This window comes from Symphalangus syndactylus, chromosome 3, assembly GCF_028878055.3.
Source record: "Symphalangus syndactylus isolate Jambi chromosome 3, NHGRI_mSymSyn1-v2.1_pri, whole genome shotgun sequence".
Taxonomy (NCBI): domain Eukaryota; kingdom Metazoa; phylum Chordata; class Mammalia; order Primates; family Hylobatidae; genus Symphalangus; species Symphalangus syndactylus.
Genome location: NC_072425.2, coordinates 102,697,849 through 102,720,819, shown reverse-complemented (window position 1 = coordinate 102,720,819; position 22,971 = coordinate 102,697,849). Strand labels below are relative to the sequence as shown.

Here is a 22,971-nt window from a genome sequence, read left to right as displayed (position 1 = left end):
ATAATTTATAGATATGTAAATACTGTATGCTAGCAATGTGCTGTTTATTAACCATGCCTGTTTCCACTACTTTTTTAGGGTCCTGGTTGCTGTTCTGATCTTGCAGTTTCTTTTCACTATGTTGATTCTACAACTATGTATGAGTTAGAATACCTCGTTTATCATCTTCGTCCATATGGTTATTTATACAGATATCAACCTACCTTACCTGAAGATATACTAAAGGAAATTAGTCAAGCAAACAAAAATGAAGTTACAAAAGTGAAGTTAGGAAACCCTTGAAAGAAAATCATGAATGAACAAAGGTAAAATGTCTAGCATTGCACTGAAAAAGGACTTCTGCATTTCTGACATAGAACACTGGAATCCCAGTGAGGAATTCTAAGTGAACATTCCTTATAGAAACCTTTCACATGAATGACTATAAACTGAAGCTTTAAATGAGCTGTGAAGTCTGTTAAAATGTGTTTTGATACAGTAATATATAAATCTATCTATATATATGAAGAACTTGTGTTTTTTAAATGGTGGCCAGGTAGTGGAACTAGAAAAGAGATTTTGTTGCCTGTTTTCTGACCATCTGTATTACTGTCACTGAGAAACTAAAATAGTTAAATTTACTAAAACTACACTGCACCATGTTAGTAATAAACAGATCTGCCTTAAAGAAAATTTTAGAAAGAAATATTGTTGCTCAGTGTTGTTAATACAGCTCAAGAATTGAGTTTATATTTGCAGTATGATATAAGAGATCCCCCCCGCCCCACACACACACACACACACACACGGAGTTTTTGTCTAATGAAAATGTTGCTGTGATTATTTATAATTGGTAGTATTTCTTCCAGAAAAAGCTAAAATAAGACTGGCACTTAACCTGAAGTGCATTAATAAAACCACACTTTAAAATTATCATGGGCCTTGACTATATTATATACTTGATTCTAATTAGTAATCTTTTACGCAATCTCTGTTGTCTCTTTTCTAAATATGTTCAGCCACTCTTGAATACCATTCTCCACTATTAACATTAATTTACTCAAACCGTTCATAGCATTCTGTAAACATGTATTTTACATATTTGTTCCCAAATTTACCCATTGTTAATTATGGGTAATAATAAATTTAATGCTATTTCAGGATGCTTTTCTTATAACAGTGCCACTCTCAGGAATTACTAAGTGACATTTTAAATTGATTATTTTAAACTCTTTCCAACCTACATAGTTATGGTTTATTTCATTCTCATCCTGTTGGGATGAGAACTTGTTTGTGCCTTTCATAACTTGTTTAAAGCAGAGTTTTAAAATTAATTTATAGGATCTGAGGTGGCTATTAGTTACAGTGTTAAGATTAGAATGCAAGATTTTGATGAGAATTAAAAACAATAGAAAATGCAGAGTGCTTAAACAAAAATGTTATGTATTGAAAGAGTAGATACATAATTTATAAATAACAGTCTGAAGGTTGATGCTATTTTGGGATAATTGTTTTGCTAATGGATAATTCTAACAACCCAAAATACCTAGTCAAGGCTGTCATCAAAAACATTCACAAATGTTTCATTCTATTTTTAGTGACTCTGTTTAAAGAGTTTCTGAAAGGAAAGAAATTTTTTATTTTTATTATCTTTAGCAGAACTGAGTGTGTCATAGCAGAATATTTTACAGACTTTCTATGAGATTATTTTTATGGTACAAAATATTTACATTTCCCTTATGTTTATCATTTTGCCAATTTTACATGGCTGTCATGCCACTGACTCTGCTATTTAGCTAGGTAATTTCTTTTTTCGGAGACCGTCTCACTCTATCCCTGAGGCTGGAGTGCGGTGGTGTGATTCTCCTGCCTCAGCCTCCCGAGTAGCTGGGATTACAGGCACGTGCCACCAGGCCCCGCCAGTTTTCATATTTTTAGTAGAGACAGGGTTTTGCCGTGTTGGCCAGGCTAGTCTTGAACTCCTGACCTCGGGTGATCCACCCGCCTCGGCCTCCCAAAGTGCTGGGATTACCAGTGTGAGTCACAGCGCCTGGCTAAGTAATTTCTGTTTATTGTGCCAAAACATGTCAAAATCATGACCTCTTTGAATGGTATATTTGAGAGGACGTTCATTTCATTGGCTAACCATGGACTACTCTGTCCACATAGTGAAAACATGCACCAGTTTTTACCTATTATCATGGTAGTATCATCTGCCAGAATTTCAAGGCATTCATTTTATTCTTTGAACAACTCTTCACCATGGTATGGACATGAATTTTCATATGTGTTACTTGACTAGAAGTATAAATGGTTTACTATAAATATCCAAAAACCTTAAGATTTGCTCATAGGAAATGAATGTGGTGATGAATACTGGGCTCTAGAGTCAGACTTGCTTGGGTTTAAATTCTTGCTCCAACACTTACTGTTTTTGTAACCTTGAGCAATTTTACTTAATCTCTCTGTGTCTCAATTTCCTCATCTGTAAATTAGGGATGATAATACTACCTACCTCACAGGATTTTTATGAGGATTAAATAAATGTAAGGTTCTTAGAACATTGTCTGTCCCAGAATAGGGAGCAATAAATAGAAGATTGTATTATTATTCTGTTACCTTGGAGTGTAAATACTGCATTTAAGTGAATGAAAAATTTGCTTTGACCAGATACTGAAGGAAATAAATAAATAATAGCTAGTATTTATCAAGTGCCAACTGTATGCTAGGTACTGTGCTTAGATAATCTGTGTATAATAGTGTTAATCCTCAAAATTTGGGTGTTATTCCCATATTATAGATAAGGAAACTGAGACTCAGAGAATTAAAGTAACTTTGTCACTGTCAAAAAGCTAGTAAGTAACAGAGGTAGGATTTATATTCAAACGCTGTGTGTTCATTTGAACCGTATCAGGCTTGGGGCTATTCATTTAGCATTATTTCCGTTTTTATATATATGATATGTGATACCTGATACATTGGCCAGTAATAGTCAAATTAACCGAGCCAAATTGTCACAGTGATTCTTAAACTGTGGTTCTCACACTTGCCCAGGATGTTTGTTGTTAAATGCAGATATGAAGACCCCAATCTCAGAAATTCTAATTTAAGCATGGGGCCCAAGAGTATGCATTCTTACCAGATACCCTAGGGCAGTGATTGTCAAAAGTGTGGTCCCAACAAACAGCATTAACATCACCTGGGAACTTGGTGGAAATGCAGCCTTTCTCAGGGCCCCATCTCAGATCTACTAAATCAGATACTCTAGGGGCAGGGGCAGGGGCTAGCAGTTGTGTTCAAGCAAACTCTGCAGGTGTCTTTCTTATCCTAGTTTGAGAACCAATACCCAACAACCTACATGATTTTGGTGCAGATAGTGTTTGAAACACACTGAAGATTACTGCCCCATTACCAAGACATTTTTCAAAAAGCATGTTTTAAATCAGTGTAGTCTAGGATCACACTATATTAAATATAAAATAAAGATAACTTAAAGGATCATTGGATCATTCATTTTGGTCAAATTTTTAGCTTCTCCAAAGTGATTAACATCAGGGCCCACATTAAAATCTGTAATTCTCCAAGTTTAGTAATTTTATATTGAGGCAGGAAGGGTTCATTAAGTACTAATAAGTATATAATTTATTAAAAGCATACATAAGTGTCATCAAAAAGGTCCATAATTGTTAGTAAAAAAAATTAAATTGAAGTAGTAAATGCTATTTTATAACATACATTTTTCTGCTAATTCATTGTTTTGTGTGACCTAATAAAGCAAAAGAAAAACAAAAAAGCAATTCTCCAAGTACTTCATAGAGCACATAAAACCAGATTTCATGATGATGATGTATTCATTATCTTTTAGATTAAGATCTCTGTTATTTGGTAAATGATTTTAGTATGGTTTCAAAACATAAGGCTTTTGATGTCTTATGTTCTCTAATAATGGTATGCTTGTATTTTCTAGTGGAAAGTTCATAGATAAAACAGACTTTTGTCCCAGTTTGCTTTCAAATATAAATTTCAGAGGAGTTTTTCTTACTGTAATGAGGTATGAAAATAAATCACTGAAATCGGCCGTTAATATTTTTTGAATATGGAGTTGGATTTGAGCAGTAAATTTGCTAACTGGTTATTTTCACAATTTTCTTGAGTATTAATTTTTCACTTCTTTGAGACTGTCAAACTATAGTTATTACCAGGTTGATGCACTGTTGTACCTGAAAGAATCCCTTGATTAAATTATATCTAGCATTTTATTTGCCATTTAAATTTTCAGGTCATTAGACTATAATTCTTTGACAGTTTCTGCCTGGTGTTTATTGCCCTTCTTTATTTGCTTTATTACTAACTTCCATTTTCTAGTTACTCTTAAATGCTGCCTTCACAGGGTTAATTTGGCTGTTAATAGTGATTAGAATTTTTATTACTTAATTGATCATTTTAAACCTACTAACTAGGGTTCCCTATGAAATTGAAAGTAAAAGTCTAAGAATAATGCCTGCTGGCTCTGCCTACTTGAAAATCTATAATTTTAAATTAATTCTACATCTACAATTATTAAAGGAAGTAACGTTATTTGGATTCTTTCACTCACCCTTTTCCCAAAAACAACAAAAAACAAAAGTCATTTTCTTTATTTTTCTACTTTATAGTAGGCCTGACAGAAGCATACTGAAGCAATCTGGGAGACAACCTGTGATAGTTTAAAAAATGTGTTTATATATAAGATTTGAAATGAAAACTTTAATGCGGGCTAGAATAAGGAATTTTACAAATTCTCTTTAGAGAAACCAACTTTAAAGTTTTAGAGTTGAATTTTGCTCTATCTCAACTCCCTTACCTCTCTAGTTTTCAGTTTATATTAATAACTTTGCAGGGCCCTGCAAATTAATAATCTATATGAAGTACGTTATTAGAGGGAAACTAATCTTACTGCTAAGCAGTGTGTTGTACTACATAGTGAATGTTGGTGTTTTGGAATTTAAAAATTATTTAAGGTAATGGTGTTATGAATGGTTTAAAAATGTCTGGTGACTTGCTTATTTTAAGTGATCACCATTAAGTCAGAAAAATGTATTTTTAAATGTTTCTTGAAGTGCCTTTTGAACATTTTTAAACAGCGGATTTAAATAATGCATAAAATAAATTGCCATGTTCAAAGTTGTTTCATCTGATTATTTTTAACCAATATAAAAGTTGTGAGATAAATGTTGTCTTTTATGGGTAGTTTGGGGTTATTTTTCCAAAAGTTTAAAATTGTTTTCCCATCAAAGCTATTTAGTTTGAATAGGCTTACGTAAGTTTTACTGCAATATATATTATTTACTTTAAAGCAAAAAAAATTCCACCTCTGACTGAGAATAATGTACTGTAAAAAAAATTAGAAACACTGTAGTCCAGGTAAGTGTGTCTAGATGGGTGGGGGCGGAGGAGGGGAGAGAATCTCATATATTTAGAGAGAGATTGCTTCTGTGCTCCTTGGTATAGTTTGATCTGTCTCATACACTGAGAAATTAGTTTATTCAACAAATACTTATGCCAGGCATCTGCTAGAAATACAGTGGTGAGCAAGACATACAGGATGTCTTAATTCTAGAGTTAGAAAATAAGCTAGTAGATGAATGAACAAAGTATTTCAGAGATTGGCATTAGGAAAATAAAAATATCAGAACAATTTTCTGGATGGGGGTATTAAGGAAGACTAGGAAGTAACATTTGAGCAGAGACTTGAATGTTGAATAACAGACATTTTATATACTTCAGAAGTTACTTTTATCTATGAAATTATTTGCTCCAACTATGTGTTTAAAAAAAAAAGTTTCCACCCTTGCTTAATCATGCTGTGGGTATATGTGAAGGCTTACTGAAATGTAAACTATAGGCTAAAAAACTTTTGTGTTTTTAGGCATACTTCATCCAGAGCTCAGGTCTATTGATAGATTTGTCTGAGAGTTTCAGGATATGTATAAAAACAGACCTAGTGTTTTATCTCTTCCTAGGCAAACAGTTACAAATTCCATAAGGCCCTTGAGTCTAGCCTGTATGTCTTGATTTTTCAGTAATCTGCTACCTAGTATGTTCTTTAGTAGCATGTGTGTGTGCACACGCAAGCATGCATACACACTGTTATTTGGATTAGACAGCTTTAGAAAAGCTGAGGAGATAAATACCACTTCATACTACTTTAGTGGTAGAGTTGTATAATTTAACATATTCAGACAGCTAAATATTTTCCAACTAGCTGTACTGATAATTGTTAAGTCATTGGAAAAGAGATATATTTACCTAAATATATACCATTAAATCTATTTTAAGTTTTCCAAAGGTATGACTTCATAGTACTGGAAAGGATACAAGAAGATTCTTGCTGAATTTATCTCCTTGTTAAAGGGAAGTACTCTGCAGAGCTCAACATAATTTTTGTCTTAAAGTCTAATAATGCTGACAGTATTTATTGTTCAAGGGAAATTTTTTTAGTGGTTAAGAATGAATGAACATTTAACTAAAGTTGAATAAGTTCGGCAACATTGGCACTCTCCAGATACATCTGTATTAGTAAAACAGAAGTGAACTTTGTTTTGCCATGAGTTTATTACTAATGAACGCATTTTGTATTGCTGCCTAGAACTTAAAACTGTCTCTGTGTTGCATTTCTTCGTGTTGCATTTCTTCTACCAAATGTGCTGGTGTTTCTTGTATTGTTATCAATATTGCTTTTCTCCAGGACTGAAAATTTGTCCAAGGCGTTATATACTTTCTTATATATTGCCCCTATATAGTGTAGTTGAATACAACAGCTTACTTTGAAATAACAAAATACTCATTTTTTAAAAAATGAGATTCAATCCTAGAACTTAGGCTCTTTGGCTTTTCTAATGAATGCCCAGTGAAAGATTAACAGTACTTCTTCATTTCTAGAACTGCTGAATGATGTGCTGTCATAGAACTAATTTGGGAACAGTGTCTTCATTTTTACAACTAATCAGGCTTTGACTTTCATAAGCTTCAATTTTTTTTTCATAGAACTACCTAAACTGCATTGTCTCCCCTTCTATAACTCTAACAGTTCATTCTCATTAATTTTCTTGTCTAATTGTTAGATTGTGGAAAGGTGGTGATAAAATCCAGAACATAGGTTTAGAAGAGAAGTAATATTCAACTTTTCCTTTAGTTCTACACATGACTGTCTTCCTTGTTTTTATACTTTTTGGTGGGGTGTGGGTAGGTGAGTGTGGGTGTGTATATGTCAGAGACAGAAAGAAAAAGGATGGTTATTATATTTTAATAACTGGATTTTTAATGTAATTGAAGTATTAAAACTACTGCATTTTCATGTTGATTAGGTTTATGTAATAAGCGGTTTATTTGATGAAATGAAGGTAAATATGTGTTTAGAATAATTGGCCACAGAGAGAATTCCTGATTTTTAAAGTAATTTTTACAAACCTACTTGCCTGACTGAATTTCTCTCTTTTTTTGGCCTTTGAATTTATAGCTCTTGGAACCTTCTCCTACTCATCTCTCCTTCCATGTTTTTTTCTTTTACCCTTTCTTTTTCTTCTAATTGGCAGCAGCAAGTCTTTAGTTTCTTAAGACTTTTTATTGCCCCCATTCTTTTTTTTTTTTTTTAAGTAGGGACAGGGTCTTACTGTGTTGCCCAGGCTGGTCTTTAAACAGTTTGGCCTCCCAGAGTGTTGGGATTATATGCATGAGCCACCATGCCCGGCTACCTCTATTTTCTATCAAAATGGATATGTTTAAGACTTTTTTAAAAATTATGTATCTTTTGTGAACCTCAGTTCCCTCTCACCAGCCTAGAAGTTGCTGAAAGAAGAGATAGCACTCAGAGAATTGATGCCCGCATTATCCTGCAGTTTCCTCTTTCGTAAGGAAATGTTTCCTTCTAGAACCTACTCAGTGAAAATATGGGTGCTTAAATACCTGGAAACCAGTGGGGAGAAAAACTTAACCTTTATAGATAAAAGATTTCAGTGTTCAGTATTAAGGCAGTCCTCTCTCACATCTTAAAAATGGTCACTATGACCTATTGAATAAAATGAATATAACCTCAGATTATGTGACCTTCCACAGCCTGACTCTAGCATGTATCCCCTTTTTAAATAATTGCTATTCCTTACCTAAACTCCAGACAAATTTAGCTCCAAATCATTTAACCAACATTTGAGTGCCTACTAAAAGTATTGAGCTAGATAATAGGGATAAAATGGCAAATTATATTTGTGGCTGTCAAGGAACTCACCTTCTATTAGAAGCAAAGTACCCAAAAAAGTAGTTGTGTGCAGTGGAGTTATACTCTCAGGCAATGTGCTAATTGTTTTACATTGCATTATCCCATTTAATTCTTATTACAGTCCTGGTGGATGGACTCTACTATCCACCGTTTCAGGCATCTACTGGGGATCTCGGTATGTATCCCCCCATGGTTAAGGGGGAACTACTGTATTTTGTTAACCTCCAGCACTTTACAAAAAAGAGGAACTGAAAGTACCAGATGTTACATAGAAGAAAGAATAGAGTGTGAAGCAAGAGACTCTTCTTGAAAGGGGCCATTTAAATCGTTTCATTTCCATATGCAGCCGTAACCGTGTAAAAACTTCCATCCACATCATTCAATGGCTTTTATACTCTTAATTCATATTGCTAAGAAAACTTCTGGCTTATTCTTCTTGTTAAAGTTTATGAAGTATCCTGATACTGGGGCGGGGCGGGGGAATGCCATTTCTATGACATAAGCCCATTAACCCATCCAAATTGTCAGAATCAAGAGGAGGTGTTTGAGAAATTGTTTCCTCTTTTTAAACATTTAACATTTTTCTTTTGTGTTAGTTTTTCTTCAAAACTTACAAAAAAGTATTCATCATTATATCTTGTGTATTTACTACCAACTTTTACTAAATAAGTCATCTTTCCATAAAAAAAGTGATAAGCTCCATTATTTTAAAAAAAACTTAAACATTCATTAAAGATGGCCATTTCAAAGACAAAAATTTTAAAAGGACCCCAAACCCCACCATCCCCCAAAGTAGGTCCAATTAATGCATAAATATAAATTGGATAGTAAGCTAAATAGATAGAAATGGTTTTATAAAAGTGAGATCGTGTAACAAATGCTAATTTTAACATTATAATTTTAAAAAAATACAGTTGCTCTTGATCTGGCCAAAATCTGCAAATTGTCCTGGGAGCAGGGAGAGGGGGTTGTCATCTTAGCAGCAACAAAATTAAGTGATTTCTTTGGGAGGGGGAGATGGAGAGAGGAAGAACAGACTGGACTTAGGCTTCTCTGTGGCAACATTGAGTGCTAAAGCAGAGTGAAACAAAGTCTACCAGATTCTTGGGGGAGGAAGAAGCCAAGTGATTTCAAATGTAAGGGTAAATTGAAAGAGTCAGGGTGGACACTTCTTGAAAAATCTAGATGATGAAGCCCATCTAAAGAGATGAATGGACAAACATTGAGACAGGACTGATGGTGGTTAATTATTTAGCTATGTAGTTATAGAATTATTTAAATAAGACTATAGAAGCATATTGAAATGTTATAAATCTTGATATAGAAAAGATGATTAACAAGTTAGAAAATAGAATATCAAAGACAAGGTAAGAGGTAATATATACATGCCCTAATTGGTTTTACTTTTCAGAATAGAAATTTTGTAAAATTGATAATATATCAAGAAATAGGGATGTAATATATTCTGAATAGTTAATGAAGGTAATCACCAAAACTCTAAGCCTGATAACTTTTAAAATGAAAACACAAAATTAAAGATAACACAGGCCGTATAAGAAAGCTAAAGCGGGAATTTAAAATAGAAAGATGACAGAATTAAGACCAAACATAGATATGATGTCAAATAAGGATAAATATGATTTAACTTATAAATGTATGAATATATAAAAACTGTTGGCAGTACCTTTGGGGAAGGGTACTAGGATTGGAAAGAAATTCAATAATTCACTGTTTTCCTTTTTGAACTTTTAAAAAATCATGTTTATGTTGTCATAGTTTAGAGAACTAAAGTGGGGAAAAAAAGCTGTTGGCCCTGGCTCCCTAGGGTTTTTACAACTAGTGGTGAAGAATGTCCACAGACATTCTTAAGCAGCAGTAGAGGTAAGCAGGTACACACATGAGCTGGAAAGATCTCAAAGCTGATTTGGATTCTTTTATCTTGCCATAAGAAATTACTTTCTTCAATCAAGGGTATAAAGACTGCTGAACTAGTTCATAATGAGGGTAGATGAAGGAGGTATCCATCTTAAAGAGTGGTAAATAGTTGACCCATACAAAGGACCAGCAGCCTCATGTGGACCCATCTTAGCATCCCTCTCTCCTACTCCAAGGGTGAAGAGTACTCAGAAGTTACTATTTATTCTCAAAGCCTTGTGTCAGATTATTTTCACATCTTTCTTAGATCTGTTCTGGCTTAAGTCTTACTCTCTTATTCATGGAAATAGAAGACATTGAGCCCTTTCCCACATAAAAATATGGGACTACTGATTTCTAGAGCTTAAAGATGTTCTAACACCTCGTTTGAAAGATTCAGAAACAGATCTAGAGATGTTAAAGTTTAGAAAAATGACACAAATAATGCCAGAAGTGGCAACTCAATTTTCCTGACCCCCAGGTTAGTGGTCTTTGTACTAAATGCAATTTCTTATCTTCACTGAACAACCTGAGCTATGTACTTTTTTTAACAAAATTTTTTGTGGGTACATAGTAGGTGTACATATTTATAGGGTACATGAGACACTTTGATACAGCCATGCAATAAGTAATAATCACATCATGGAAAATGGAGTATGCATCCCCTCAAATATTTATCCTTTGTGTTATAAACAATCCAATTTATACTCTTTTAGTTATTTTTAAATATACAATTAAATTACTGACTATAGTCACCCTATTGTGCTATCAAATACTAGGTCTTATTCATTCTTTCTGTTTTTCTTTGACCCATTATACTGCTAGATAGAACTCACATATTTGGTCCCTGCCTTTTCCCACCATTTGCAAATAGATCCTAGGCATGATCCTAATAGTTGCCAGGCACTGTTATCAGAGATCATATCTGTCTTGTTTCCAATTGTGTCTGGGACATAATAGGATTTTTTTTTTTTTTTTTTTTAAATAACAAAGCCACGTGTAGTGCTGCATGCCTGTTGTGCTAGCTACCCAGGAGGCTGAAGCTCAGGAGTTCAAGTCCACCCTGGGCAACAAGACTCCATCTCTACAACAAAAAAGTTTAAAAAGATTACTATACGATTACTATACATTGTATGTATCAAAATATTACTCTCTCCCCCATAAATATGTACATTATGTATCAATTAAAAGGAAATAAATGGTGAGCATCCTTTCACTATGAAGAAAAGTTCTCCATATGCCCCCTACTTTCTTCTGTTTCATTTTTAAGGAGACCTCTAAACAAAATGCTTTTCTCATAGATATGGAGGGACCCCTAAACAGGTTTTCTACTTAAGAAAATCTTGATTTGAACTCCACATATCATACACCATCGGGTAAAAAGCCTCACATTTATATTGGAGAATATAGTCCGGAAAAAGAACAAAACCTCAAGTGTGGGGAGAAGATTGTGTTTATTTGTCGTTAGGGAGGAGAGCTCAGGTTCCTTTTCTCTACAGTGACCATTAGACATTCCAAAGCACTGACACTTGGTGTATCTCAGTGCTCTTGGTTACTGAAGCAACAAGTGGTCTGTGATGACAAAAAAAAGGTAGGATCGTTCCTAACACTGGTAAGGAGAAAACTGTGTCGAGTTAATAATTAATTTACATTTCAAGTTACAAGTTTTCTATCCTAAAATCCAAAAAAAGCAACAGCTCTTTTTTTTCCTCCAGTCATTAAATCACCCATTCAACAAACTTTTACCAGGCTCATGGTTTGTCAACTATAGAAGAGAAAGGAGGACGAAACCTGTGGTTAAGGCTTGCCTGAAGGATCTCACATTTGAGTTGGGGGCTGACATGCCAGTGAACAAATAGCCTCCTCAGGACTATGATAGAGGTATTTACAAAGAACTATAGCAGGACTATATATTAAGTGTTTAGGGATCTGAGAAGTTTCAAAGAAATTGTGGCATTTGAACTAGATTTAAAGAATAAGGCTCAGGTACAACTTCATGTGAAAGAGTCGATATATTCACAAATTTGCTAAAGCCCAGTTAACTTCATTCTTCTGGAGTTCCAGTTTTTTCCCAAAAGTGCAGTCAGTGTACCATTTTTTCTGAGACCCAGAGCCATTTTCTTTCATTGGCATGTTTTTAGATTTATTTTTCAATAACTCCAGTACCCCTGAAGTTTCCTTCCTTAGATCTTGAACAAATATATTCAAGTTGGGCATTACTGCATGGTTTGAGGATAATGTCTTTCCTGTTAAAAATCTTTTTAAGTTTTTATGCAAAGGTAATATATGCATTTGGTAAAAGAGAATGAATATAAAATGAAAAACAATAATCTACTACAGCCCCACCCAGCAGTCCCTTTGTCCAGCCATAAACAGAAAATAACAGAACTGTGCTCATTTCCAAACTAAACACATCATTCTGCTCCTTCCCTTTTCTGCTTACTGTTTAATAACTTAGAGATAATTCTTTTTAATAGTTACCTAGATCTCTGCATGGATGTGCCATAATTTTTTAGCCATTCCTCTATTGATAATTGAGTTGGATACTTTTATTATAATTATTGCTGCACTGAACATCCTTGAAATGATTGTGTGAAATGACAGCCACAGGATAAGTTCCTAGCAAGGAATTGCTAAGATAAAGAATGTATGCATTTAAATATTCATAGATACTGCCAAATTGCGCTCTTAAACTGTACTACCTTATACTGCCACTCAACATTTGTGAGTATATTTTCCTGCCCCTTTTACCAAAGTTTTTCATTATTAAACTTACTAGTTTTATCACTGCATTAATATCTGATAATTGTTGATTTGTACTTAAGGTTTGAGTGTTTTTTTTATACATTGGTAATTTGCATTTCATCTTAGCCAGTTTTTAATATTGAATTACTAGGGTTTTTAAAAATTTTTATAAACTCTGAATATTGGCTTAGTTTATATGTATTAGAACTGTTATGATTATTTCGTACTTAAGTTGTTTTTTTCCCACACAAACCAATTAATCAATCTTTCCTTAGGGCTATTGAATTGTGTGTCTTGCTCACACCAAGGTTTATTTATAATATGCTTATGTTTTCCTCTTTCTTTCATAGTTTCATTTTTTTGTAGTTATATTTTTGATCCCTCCAGAATTTATTTTCTTACATGGAGTAAGGTAGGAAAATGGCTACCCATTTGTTAATACACTTTATTTGACGATCCTTTCTTTCAACATTTATTTTAAGTCACCATTACCACATGATATTTCATTATTGGTTTGTGTATAAACTGTATTCTGGTCTGCTTATCTGCCTATTTCCTCTGCAGTACATTGTTTTAATGATTTCAGATTCATAACACTTAATAACTGACAGAATGAATTACCTACTTAAATATTTTGTACAGACACTGTGGTGGATTCTGCTACATATCATTGGCATTATGCCATGAATCCTTTCCAGCATTACTGGCAGAAATAGCTACCCTTAAAATATTCCCCTCATGATCCTCAGCGGTTCCCAGGGTACAGTGTCATGTGTACCCAGAAATGGGTTGCCCTCTTGCCCATTCCTGGGCTGCCTCCTAGGGACAGTGACTCCAGTTAACTTGCTGCTTCAGTGGGCACTACCATCTTCTGCTGGTGTGACTTCTATCATCTTGTTTGACCCTGGGGAAAAGACTTATTTTCCTCTTTGTTGCCCACAGTAGAGACCAGACTTTCCTGACTGTTCCAGAATAATGAAAGAAAGGGTCCAGATAGTACTTTATGAGAGCAGCCAAGCTCCAGTGGAATCCTCTCCACCCTTACCAGGCTAGTGCTCTGCCCTCTTTGCTATCTGTTCCCAGGTCACCAAAGGTAGTTCAGCTACCCCACTAGGAACCTTCAGTTATCAGCACTTCTTTAGAATTGGAGCCAAATTGACATCTGCACTAAAGGAAATGAGGAAGATTTCCCCTCACCTAACACTCTGGACACCCTCCTCCCAAAATTCCTCCTGAACCAACCTCTTCCCTGGGAAACTGACAGTGAAAACATTTAGTCTTTTCAGTGGAAATTACACCTTTACTCAGAGAAATGTGGTCTGGATTTTGGATTTGCAGCCCCAATAAGAAAATTGCCTAATGATCTGGTATCAGTTAGTACAATCAGGCCCTTCATATCTGTGGGTTCTACATCCATGAATTCAGCCTATCGTGGATCAAAAATATTCAATAAAAAATAATACGACAAAAATATAAACAATACAGTATAACTGTTATTTCCATAGCATTCATATTAGGTATTATAAAGATGATTTAAAGTATGCAAGAGGATAAGCATAGGTTATATGCAAATACTATACCATTTTATATAAGAGATTTAAACATCCATGGATTTTGGTATCTGAGGGGGTCCTGGAACCAGTACCCCAAGGATACTGAGGGACAACTGTCTATTTCGCAGTCTATATTGTTTTTACAAGTGGGGCAGCAACAACCAAACCCAAATGAGGCTGCATCAGGCTCAGCCCTGTTCCTATTTTGTCTCCCTGCACTAAAGGTTTCAAGCATATCTTAGGGCTGTGGTCAGCTTGTTACACGAATCAGCCTTGAAACCTAACAGAATGTTACTTTACAATTTCCTCTTATTATGTTCCTTTTTAATGTAAGCTACTTCGAAATCGATCTTCATCCTTTTCAAAATACCAAATTTTGGAAATGGAAAGGGGAAAGGAATGGGGGAAATACTAAGTGAAATCACCTGTATTTTCTTCGGGACCCTAACTTAGACATGACCAGCTATTTCTGAGATTCTTAAGTAAACAGTGCTTTTTTTCTCTGAAAGTCTGACAGTCTTCCATGTCAGGCTCTTTATTTCATGTCTTCTTATACTTAGACCCACTCAGCCTACTTGGACAAATGCTCAAATAAATTGACCAAATGAAAAACGTGTTCAGAGGTTGAGTGACTCAGAGTGAGAACAAGTGAAGCAGAACTGAGTGGTGGAACTTAACCTGCATCTGAAGTTTCGAAACACATCAAGTCTAGTCTTCCTGTATGTTAATAATATACAGACTTAGAGGGTGGAAAGAGATAAACTGTTATGTGCTCATAAAATCAATTTATAAGTGACCTCATAGGGTCAATCACCTCAAGATAATATAAATTCATGATTTAATATATTAATGTGACCTTTGCTCTGTATTAATTCGTATAAATTTATAATTCAGTAGTCCACAAATACTAAACTTGGAGAATATTTTCTGAATTTGCTCTTTGATTACTCCATGTCTCTGCATAGAATTTTCTGATACTCATCAGGATGTGTTTATGAAGGGTTTTCTTTCTTCCTCTTCACATCTAAATGATACAGATTTACCCAAACTTCCTGTTGCTTCTGAAACTGAAGCAAGAGAAGCAAGGGAAATTGAAACTGAAAATGTGAACCAGCGACTTTACCCAGAAGCACAGTTGTTGGCATCAATGAAATTATTTTTTAATGAAATTAAAGTAGAGGTTTCAACTGACACTGTTTTTCTCCAGACTCTCTACTATGCAGCAGGGTGGTAGTTGGTTCCTCTCAACGGAGCTAAAAATTAACCTCATCCTATGGCATGATGTATTAAAATCAGGAGTGTTTGGCCGGGCGTGGTGGCTCATGCTTGTAATCCCAGCACTTTGGGAGGCCAAGGTGGGCAGATCACGAGGTCAGGAGAACAAGACCATCCTGGCTAACACGGTGAAACCCCATCTCTACTAAAAATACAGAAAAAAAAAAAAAAAAAATTAGCCGGGCGCGGTGGCGGGCGCCTGTAGTCCCAGTTACTCAGGAGGCTGAGGCAGGAGAATGTCACAAACCTGGGTGGCGGAGCTTGCAGTGAGCCGAGATCACGCCACTGCACTCCAGCATGGGCGACAGAGCGAGACTCTGTCTCAAATAAATAAATAAATAAATAAATAATAAAATAAAATCAGGAGTGTTCATGGTAACTTTCTCTTTCACCACTCCAACAGGTAATTTCTCTCAAGATCCAACCCAAGCTATTCTGTATACACAAGGTCAGCAAACATTTGATTCATTTTGTCAGTTTTAATATAAATCAAAATCACACCCACGAGCCTGGGGTGTGGTAAAACAGACATCAAATCCCCTATTGCACTAATAGCCAGTCAGTCACCCCCCTCTTTCATATGGGAAAGAACACCGGAAGCAATTTGACAAGTAACAATCAGGCTTCTAGAGCCATGGACAGTTGCTGTTAGCTCTAAAATGTTGTCAGAACAGTCAAGAGTTATCTTTTAGGAATATTAGCCTCCCCCATTAACAAAATGGGGAAAAACTCATTCCTCAAGGACCTCACTCTTCATTTAGTTCAACAGTTTGGATGGAGAAGGGAGATACATCTTGAGGGAACAAGTACATTGATCCCATTTTCTACCTCACTACATTGCTTACAGGAAGAGGTCTGCAACTTGGTTCACCCCCTTTTTTTTTTTTCTGCTTTAGTATTTTAGTTGGGTCAAAGTAACTAAAGAGTTACTTAAATTGCATATTGCAATCCCCATAATTTCCATTGGGTAAAATTTAGCTGTACACTTAAGCTTGCTGTAAACATGCAAGTGAGTTGGGAGAAAACATTACCATTAGAGAAGTGGAAAAAGACCAGCCCCCTTCTCTATCCCCACCAATCAGGTCTTAAGTGAAATCTCCCACTTACTATTACATATTACTCTCACAGAGAATAAACACCGTATCTTTCAGTAAGGATCCTCTGACCTGTCATTATGAAGGGAGGACTAGCTAGACTGAGGGTGTGGTGAGGAACTAGGGGAAGCACAGACAGAAGAAACTGCTTTGAGAGGAGAAGCAACTTTGAAGTGTTGCTTAGTCCAGGCCCTGACCTAGGGTTTGGTTTTTTTGAAGTCTGTCATTAACCCTTCCCTCACTTTCCTTCTACTCTTCAAGTCCTATTCTTACATTCATAGGAATGACTATTTTTGCCCCCAGGTATTTTGCTGGTCCTGGGATTGCAGAGAGGAAAAGATACAATCCTGCCCCCAGGAACTCAGTGTATAGAGATGGCTGCTACAACTTAACTATTACGGAGAGCTGATAATACTTTTCAGACATGTCGATCCAAAATGACCAATTAAGGATAAGGACTTGGAAGTAAAGAACATAACTCAAAGGCAACAAATGCCCATTCACCAAAGATAAAGCCATGAACTGTCCAGGGCAAACGAGCTCGCCTTTTGGAGATTAAGCTTCATGTGGGAATTTGTAGAGTTTGGGGGAGGTCACTCAGTAACTTATGTAATGAAAAGTTTTGTGGCAGCCAAGCGCGGTGGCTCACGCCTGTAATCCCAGCACTTTGGGAAGCCGAGGCGGGTGGATCCCTTGAGCCCAGGGGTTTGAGACCAGCCTGGGCAATATGATAAAACCTCGTCTCTACTAAAAATACAAAAATTAGCCAGGTGTATTGGCACACAGCTATAATCCCAGCTACTTGAGTGGCTGAGGCATGAGAATCAGTTGAGCCTGGAAGGTGGAGATCGCAGTCAGCCAAGATCGTGCCACTGCACCCCAGCCTGGGCAACAGAGTGAGACTCTTGTCTCAAAAAAAAAAAAAAGGAGTTTTATTGGTAGTATTTGTTCTCTGTTAAGCCCATCTATTGAGTTCTTGATTTCATTTATCAAATTTTTCAATTCGAGAATTTCCATTTGGTTATTTTTAATATTTCCAGGTCTCTGCCAATGTTCTCAATCTTAATTTTTATTTCCTTAAACATTGTAAGCATAATCATTATAGAATCCACGTTGGATAGTCACATTATCAAGATCCCCTATTGGTCTATGTCTATTGTCTGTTTTTTTTTTTGGTATTCAATTACATTTTCTAGTTATTTTTGGTTGAATTCTGTCTTTGGCAGGAATACGTCAGTAGCCTTTTGAATAGGATGAATGAATCTGTTACACCTTATGGAAGCCATAAAATCTATGCTGCCCCACATGGTGGCAGTGGTGTATATACAACTGAAAATCTAAGAACCCCACTGACCTGCTGACCGACATCATAGTGAGGTAAAGAAGTCTCAAACAGAGTTTAGCAAAGTATTATCCTTAAAGAATCAAATGAGATTGTAACCAGTTCATCTTGCCTGCTGCCCAGATACAGCCAATTTGTAAAGACAGGGAAGTGCAATAGAGAAAGATTTTAATATGCATAGAGCCAGCTAAATAGGAGACCAGAATTTTACTATTATTTAAATCAGCCTCCCCCAAAATTTGGAGGCTAGGATTTTTTAAAGACAGTTTGGCAGGCATGAATTAGTTCCTGGGTAGGGGCCACAAGACCAGATGAGTTGGTTTACCAGTCTGGGCAGAATGCAGGGTCTAAAAAATATCTCAAGCACCAATCTTAGGTTTTATAATAGTAATGTTATCTATAGGAGCAATTGGGGAGGTTAGTAATCTTGTAACCTCTGGGTGCATGACTCCTGAGTGATAATTTTTAATCTTGTGGCCAATCTGTTGATTTTACAAAGGTGGCCTGGTCCCCAAGGTACATTTTACCCAAGATGTAATATCACAGGAAACCAGAACCTTCCGCTCAACCTCTCATACACAACTGGCTTTATTAGTTTCCCACCACATTCAAGAGCACCTGTTGCCCTAAACGGTTTAAGGTTGAATTAAGGAGTGCTCTTGTCAAACTATCCCAATTTCCATGAAACCAAAGATATCAGAAGACCTAGAAAATATATATAGAATTGGATATCTTGGGACATGAAACAAGTGGATACTTACATATGTGAATCTCACATGTCTTAATATCCAGACTAATTCCACCTTGTCCTATTCTTACATACTACCTATTTTTCTCTTGGGAAGTTTTCTAATACTAGCTTAGCATCAGCATGTCAGTTTCAGTCAAATTAACACTTTAAAATATCCCCACTGGAGGTCAGCGAGTCAGGGCACATGCTGCTCTACAGAAGGGCCCAGTTACAACCTGAGGAGTAGCACTTCATCAGAGCTACTTCTTCAGGCCACATTCCCCACTACCCCAACCAACCACTCGTCAGGAGAACTAAGATGGATTTGTGGGAAATAATTTCCTTGAGCCATTTTTCCAAAGATAGTGGGGCATTCTTAAATGGTATTCATTTGAACATACTATTCATTTGAACTTTGACATAATGCCATTATTTTGTAAATGCCGTATCCTGGATAGCTAACTATGGCTGACAATCTACCTCTCATCATGACTGTGCTCAAATGCAGATACCTCTAGTGATCATTGAACGAAGGAATTTCACACACTTAAGTCCTCTCTGAAATTTTCACCTTTCAATTGTTCACTTTTGGAACTGTTTTTTGTGGGGATGAAATTGACACTTTAAAAAGAAAAATTGAAGCTTCTGATGGGATTCTAAAATCTAAAAAATTTACTTTCCAATCACATTTTAAACTGTTAGATCATTTGCCCATTTATTGTCAATTTAACATGAAAATAGACATGTGCACATGGACACATACACAGGCACACGTGTTGAAGGCCTCTAGCAAACAGTCTATCCTCAAGGTTGATGAGACTTGCTCAACTCTATTGCTAGCCACAGATGAGCATACAGGAAGGTTGTAGGACCCAAGTATGTCCATCCCACAGCCTGTGGGCTGCATGTGGCCTAGGATGGCTTTGAATGTGGCCCAACACAAATTGGTAAACTTTCTTTAAAAAAAATTTTTTTAAAATCTCATCAGCTATCTTTAGTGTATTTTGTGTGTGGCCCAAGACAGTTCTTCTTCCAGTGTGGCCCAGGGAAGCCAAAAGATGGGATACCCCATAGTGCCTTTCAGATTGACGCCTATGGGGAAATGGAGGGAGCAGAATTGGGTGGAGGGAGAAGTTGGACCATGAAGCAGTTCTAGCAAAGGCCTAAGCCAATTCCTCAGGGAAACTGTGCAGCCAGGATAGCCCTTCAGTCTTGTTCTACTTGAGTCTGTCCTTGCTACCCTAATATTTACCGGTCATTGGATGAGGACTGCCCAGGGAGGAGCCATGACCTTGGACAAGATGGCTCTTTTCAGCTCCTCTTAATTCCCTGAGAAGAACTCAGCTGAGGGTCATCAGCTGCCAGCACTCCAGCAGCTGAAGAATGGGTGCCTCAAACTTGAAGTGGGGACTGGCCCACATACCACAATGTTCCCTATAGAATGAAGTAAAAAATAAAAGTGGCCATGAAGCTCATCTACAGTTTCTGTCTTCAAACCTGTAATTTTTTTTTCATTTTGGTTTTTCAAGATTATCCCAGACTCTCCCATTTCCAGTAGATTTCTTTGTGCTTTGATTTTTGTTTGGTCATTCTTTTGTTTGTTTGTTTCTATTTTGAGACAGGGTCTTACTGTGTCACCCAGGCTGCTGTGCAGTGGCACAGTCATGGCTCACTGCAGTCTCAAACTCCTGGGCTCAAGAGATTCTCCCACCTCTGCCTCCTGAGCAGCTGGGACCAAAAGCATGTGCCACCATGCCCGGCATTTTAAAAATTTTTTTGTAGAGACGAGGTCTCCTATGTTGCCCAGACTAGTCTCACACTCCTGAGATCAAACAATCCTCCTGCCTCAGCCTTCCAAAATGCTGGGCTTACAGGCATAAGCCAGTGTGCCTGGCCTGATTTTCAATATTTAAAAAGTACTCCAATTTGAAGATTGAAAAGCAGACTAAAATAATATTGGCCTGAGAACTCCCAAAAAATTATCTGGACAACTACAAGGTATGTCTTGCTCCAAAACAGTAATTTCAGATCTGCCGGCACCAATTTGGGCTTCTGTGAAAAGTAGAATTGAGCTTAGGAAGGAGGGAAGTGGGTGGCTGCCAGTGCAGTATGATTAGAGTGGCCGTGGAAAGATTTCTCAGGCCCATCTGCTCTGAAATCATCTTTATTCATGACAGCTTCTGAACTCCAGAAGTGCTTACCTGTCAGTGTCCCTCACCTGTCTCCTCTTGCTGTTTGTCATTTTGTGTCTAACTGAAATCCTAGGCTTGAATACCTGAGGCCCCGAACCTCTCGAGGTCAGGCCAGCCTGCTATTCCTCTATGTCCATGGGACCCACAAATGCAGCAAGTGAAATTGCCATCATTCCTGCCTTGGTTTTTGCCCAATATAGGAAATAATTATACCTACATAGAGCTGCAGTGAAAGACATGATAGATGCTAACACTTCACCTGGAGATTGCTAAATACCAGCTGATAAGATTGAAGGCTGGATGAGAGCCACTGGGGGAAAGGGGTGCTGAACAGGAAGGTGGACAGACAGCTACAGTAGGCAGAATTTCTGAAAATGCCCTGAGGGATGTCCCATCCTAATCCTCAGAACCTGTGAAGATTGAGATATCACTTCCATGATTATGTTATAAGGTACAATTAACCTTAAATTAAGGAGATTGCCTGCATGGGCCTAGTGTAATCGCATAAGCCTGTAAAATTAGCTTTTCCAAAGGGGCAGAAAAGGAAGTTAAAGAGTTGCTGCTTTGAAGATCGAGGGGACCATATGACAAGGAATGTGGATGGCCTCTAGGAGCAAAGAGAGGACTCCAGCTGACATCCAGCAAGAAAACAGGGACTTTAGTCTTAAAACCACAAGGATGGAATTCTGCCAATATTCTCAATGAGCTTGGAAGTGGATTCTTACCCAAGCCTCCAGGGAAAAGCCCTGACAACACTTTGATTTTGGCCTATGAGACTCTTGAGTATAGAACCCAATCTAGCCTGCCTGGAGTTGTAACCTACAAAAGTGTGAGATGATAAACTGGTGTCATTTTAAGCTGCTAAGTTTGTGGTAATTTGTTGCTGCAGCAATAGGGAACTAGTACAGTAGCCAAGACAAACAAGTCTACTTGTCACTATTTTTGAAAAACACTTTCTTTGGAAGAAACTGGAATCTGCCTCTAAAACCATCTGGCATCTGGCATAAGGGGAAGGCAGACTGAGATCCAAAACTATTATGTGCTGGCTTGAGCTTCAACTTTATGTATACCAAACCATTTATACCTCACACCTACCCTCTGTGACTAACACTATTATTATCCCAATGTTATCTCCATGGGCTTCTAACTGCTGTTCGGAGAAATTAAATGATTGGTCCAGTAAGTTCTCAATCCTAGCTGTGCACCAGAATCACTGCATCACCTGAGTTTTGTTTGGTTTGCTTTTTGTTTTTAAGCTAATGAGCTTTTAGAAAGTCATGATGCTGAGGCCTCAACCCTGACCCACTGAATCAGGGAGGCTCAGACCTCTTGCACTTATTAAAGCTCTTGGATGATTCTGATTTAACCCAGATGTTTGGCAAATGGTGGTTTAAAGTGTGGTTAATGGACACCAGCATCAGATGCCCTCAGGGTGGTGGTAACCACTGATGTTGTGTCCCTAACAGCCATCCTCTACTACTTCACTTACAACAGGTCCTCAGGTGTGCTCAGATGGCCACATGCCTGGCCAGAAGGGATAAACCATGGTTCTCAATTTTCAGCTCTAGTCATGTTATCACATTTCTCTTTCCCAATACCATCCTGTGAAGGTTAATTTCATGGAGCAACTTGACTGGCCATGGGGTTCCCAGATTAAACATTATTTCCAAGCGTGTCTGTGAGAGTGTTCCCAAATAACATTAGCATTTGAATCAACAGACTCAGTAGGTTGTCCTCCCCAACATGGGTAGGCATCATCTAATCTACTGAGGGTCTCAATAGAACAAAATGTGGAGGAAGGAGGAATTTGCCCTCTTTTTCCCGCCTCACCTCTTGACCTGGGTCATCTCATCATCTCTAGTCCTTAGACTGAGATTTACACCATCAACTCCT

General features: G+C 37.0%; 1 protein-coding gene across 13 annotated transcripts in view; it reads left to right on the top strand.

Moving 5' to 3' along the window:
* Positions 1–22,971, top strand: part of C1GALT1 (core 1 synthase, glycoprotein-N-acetylgalactosamine 3-beta-galactosyltransferase 1) — a 123,348-nt gene that overhangs the window by 88,980 nt on the left and 11,397 nt on the right. For 12 of the 13 annotated variants that reach the window (XM_055272615.2, XM_055272614.2, XM_055272618.2 and 9 more), the window contains one exon: positions 79–5,142. In XM_055272615.2, coding sequence (XP_055128590.1) covers positions 79–282 — 204 coding nt within the window. In that variant the 3' untranslated portion in view covers positions 283–5,142. Of the gene's footprint in view, positions 1–78; positions 5,143–22,971 lie in introns of those variants that run through there. The other variant, XM_063637087.1, reaches the window with a different exon arrangement.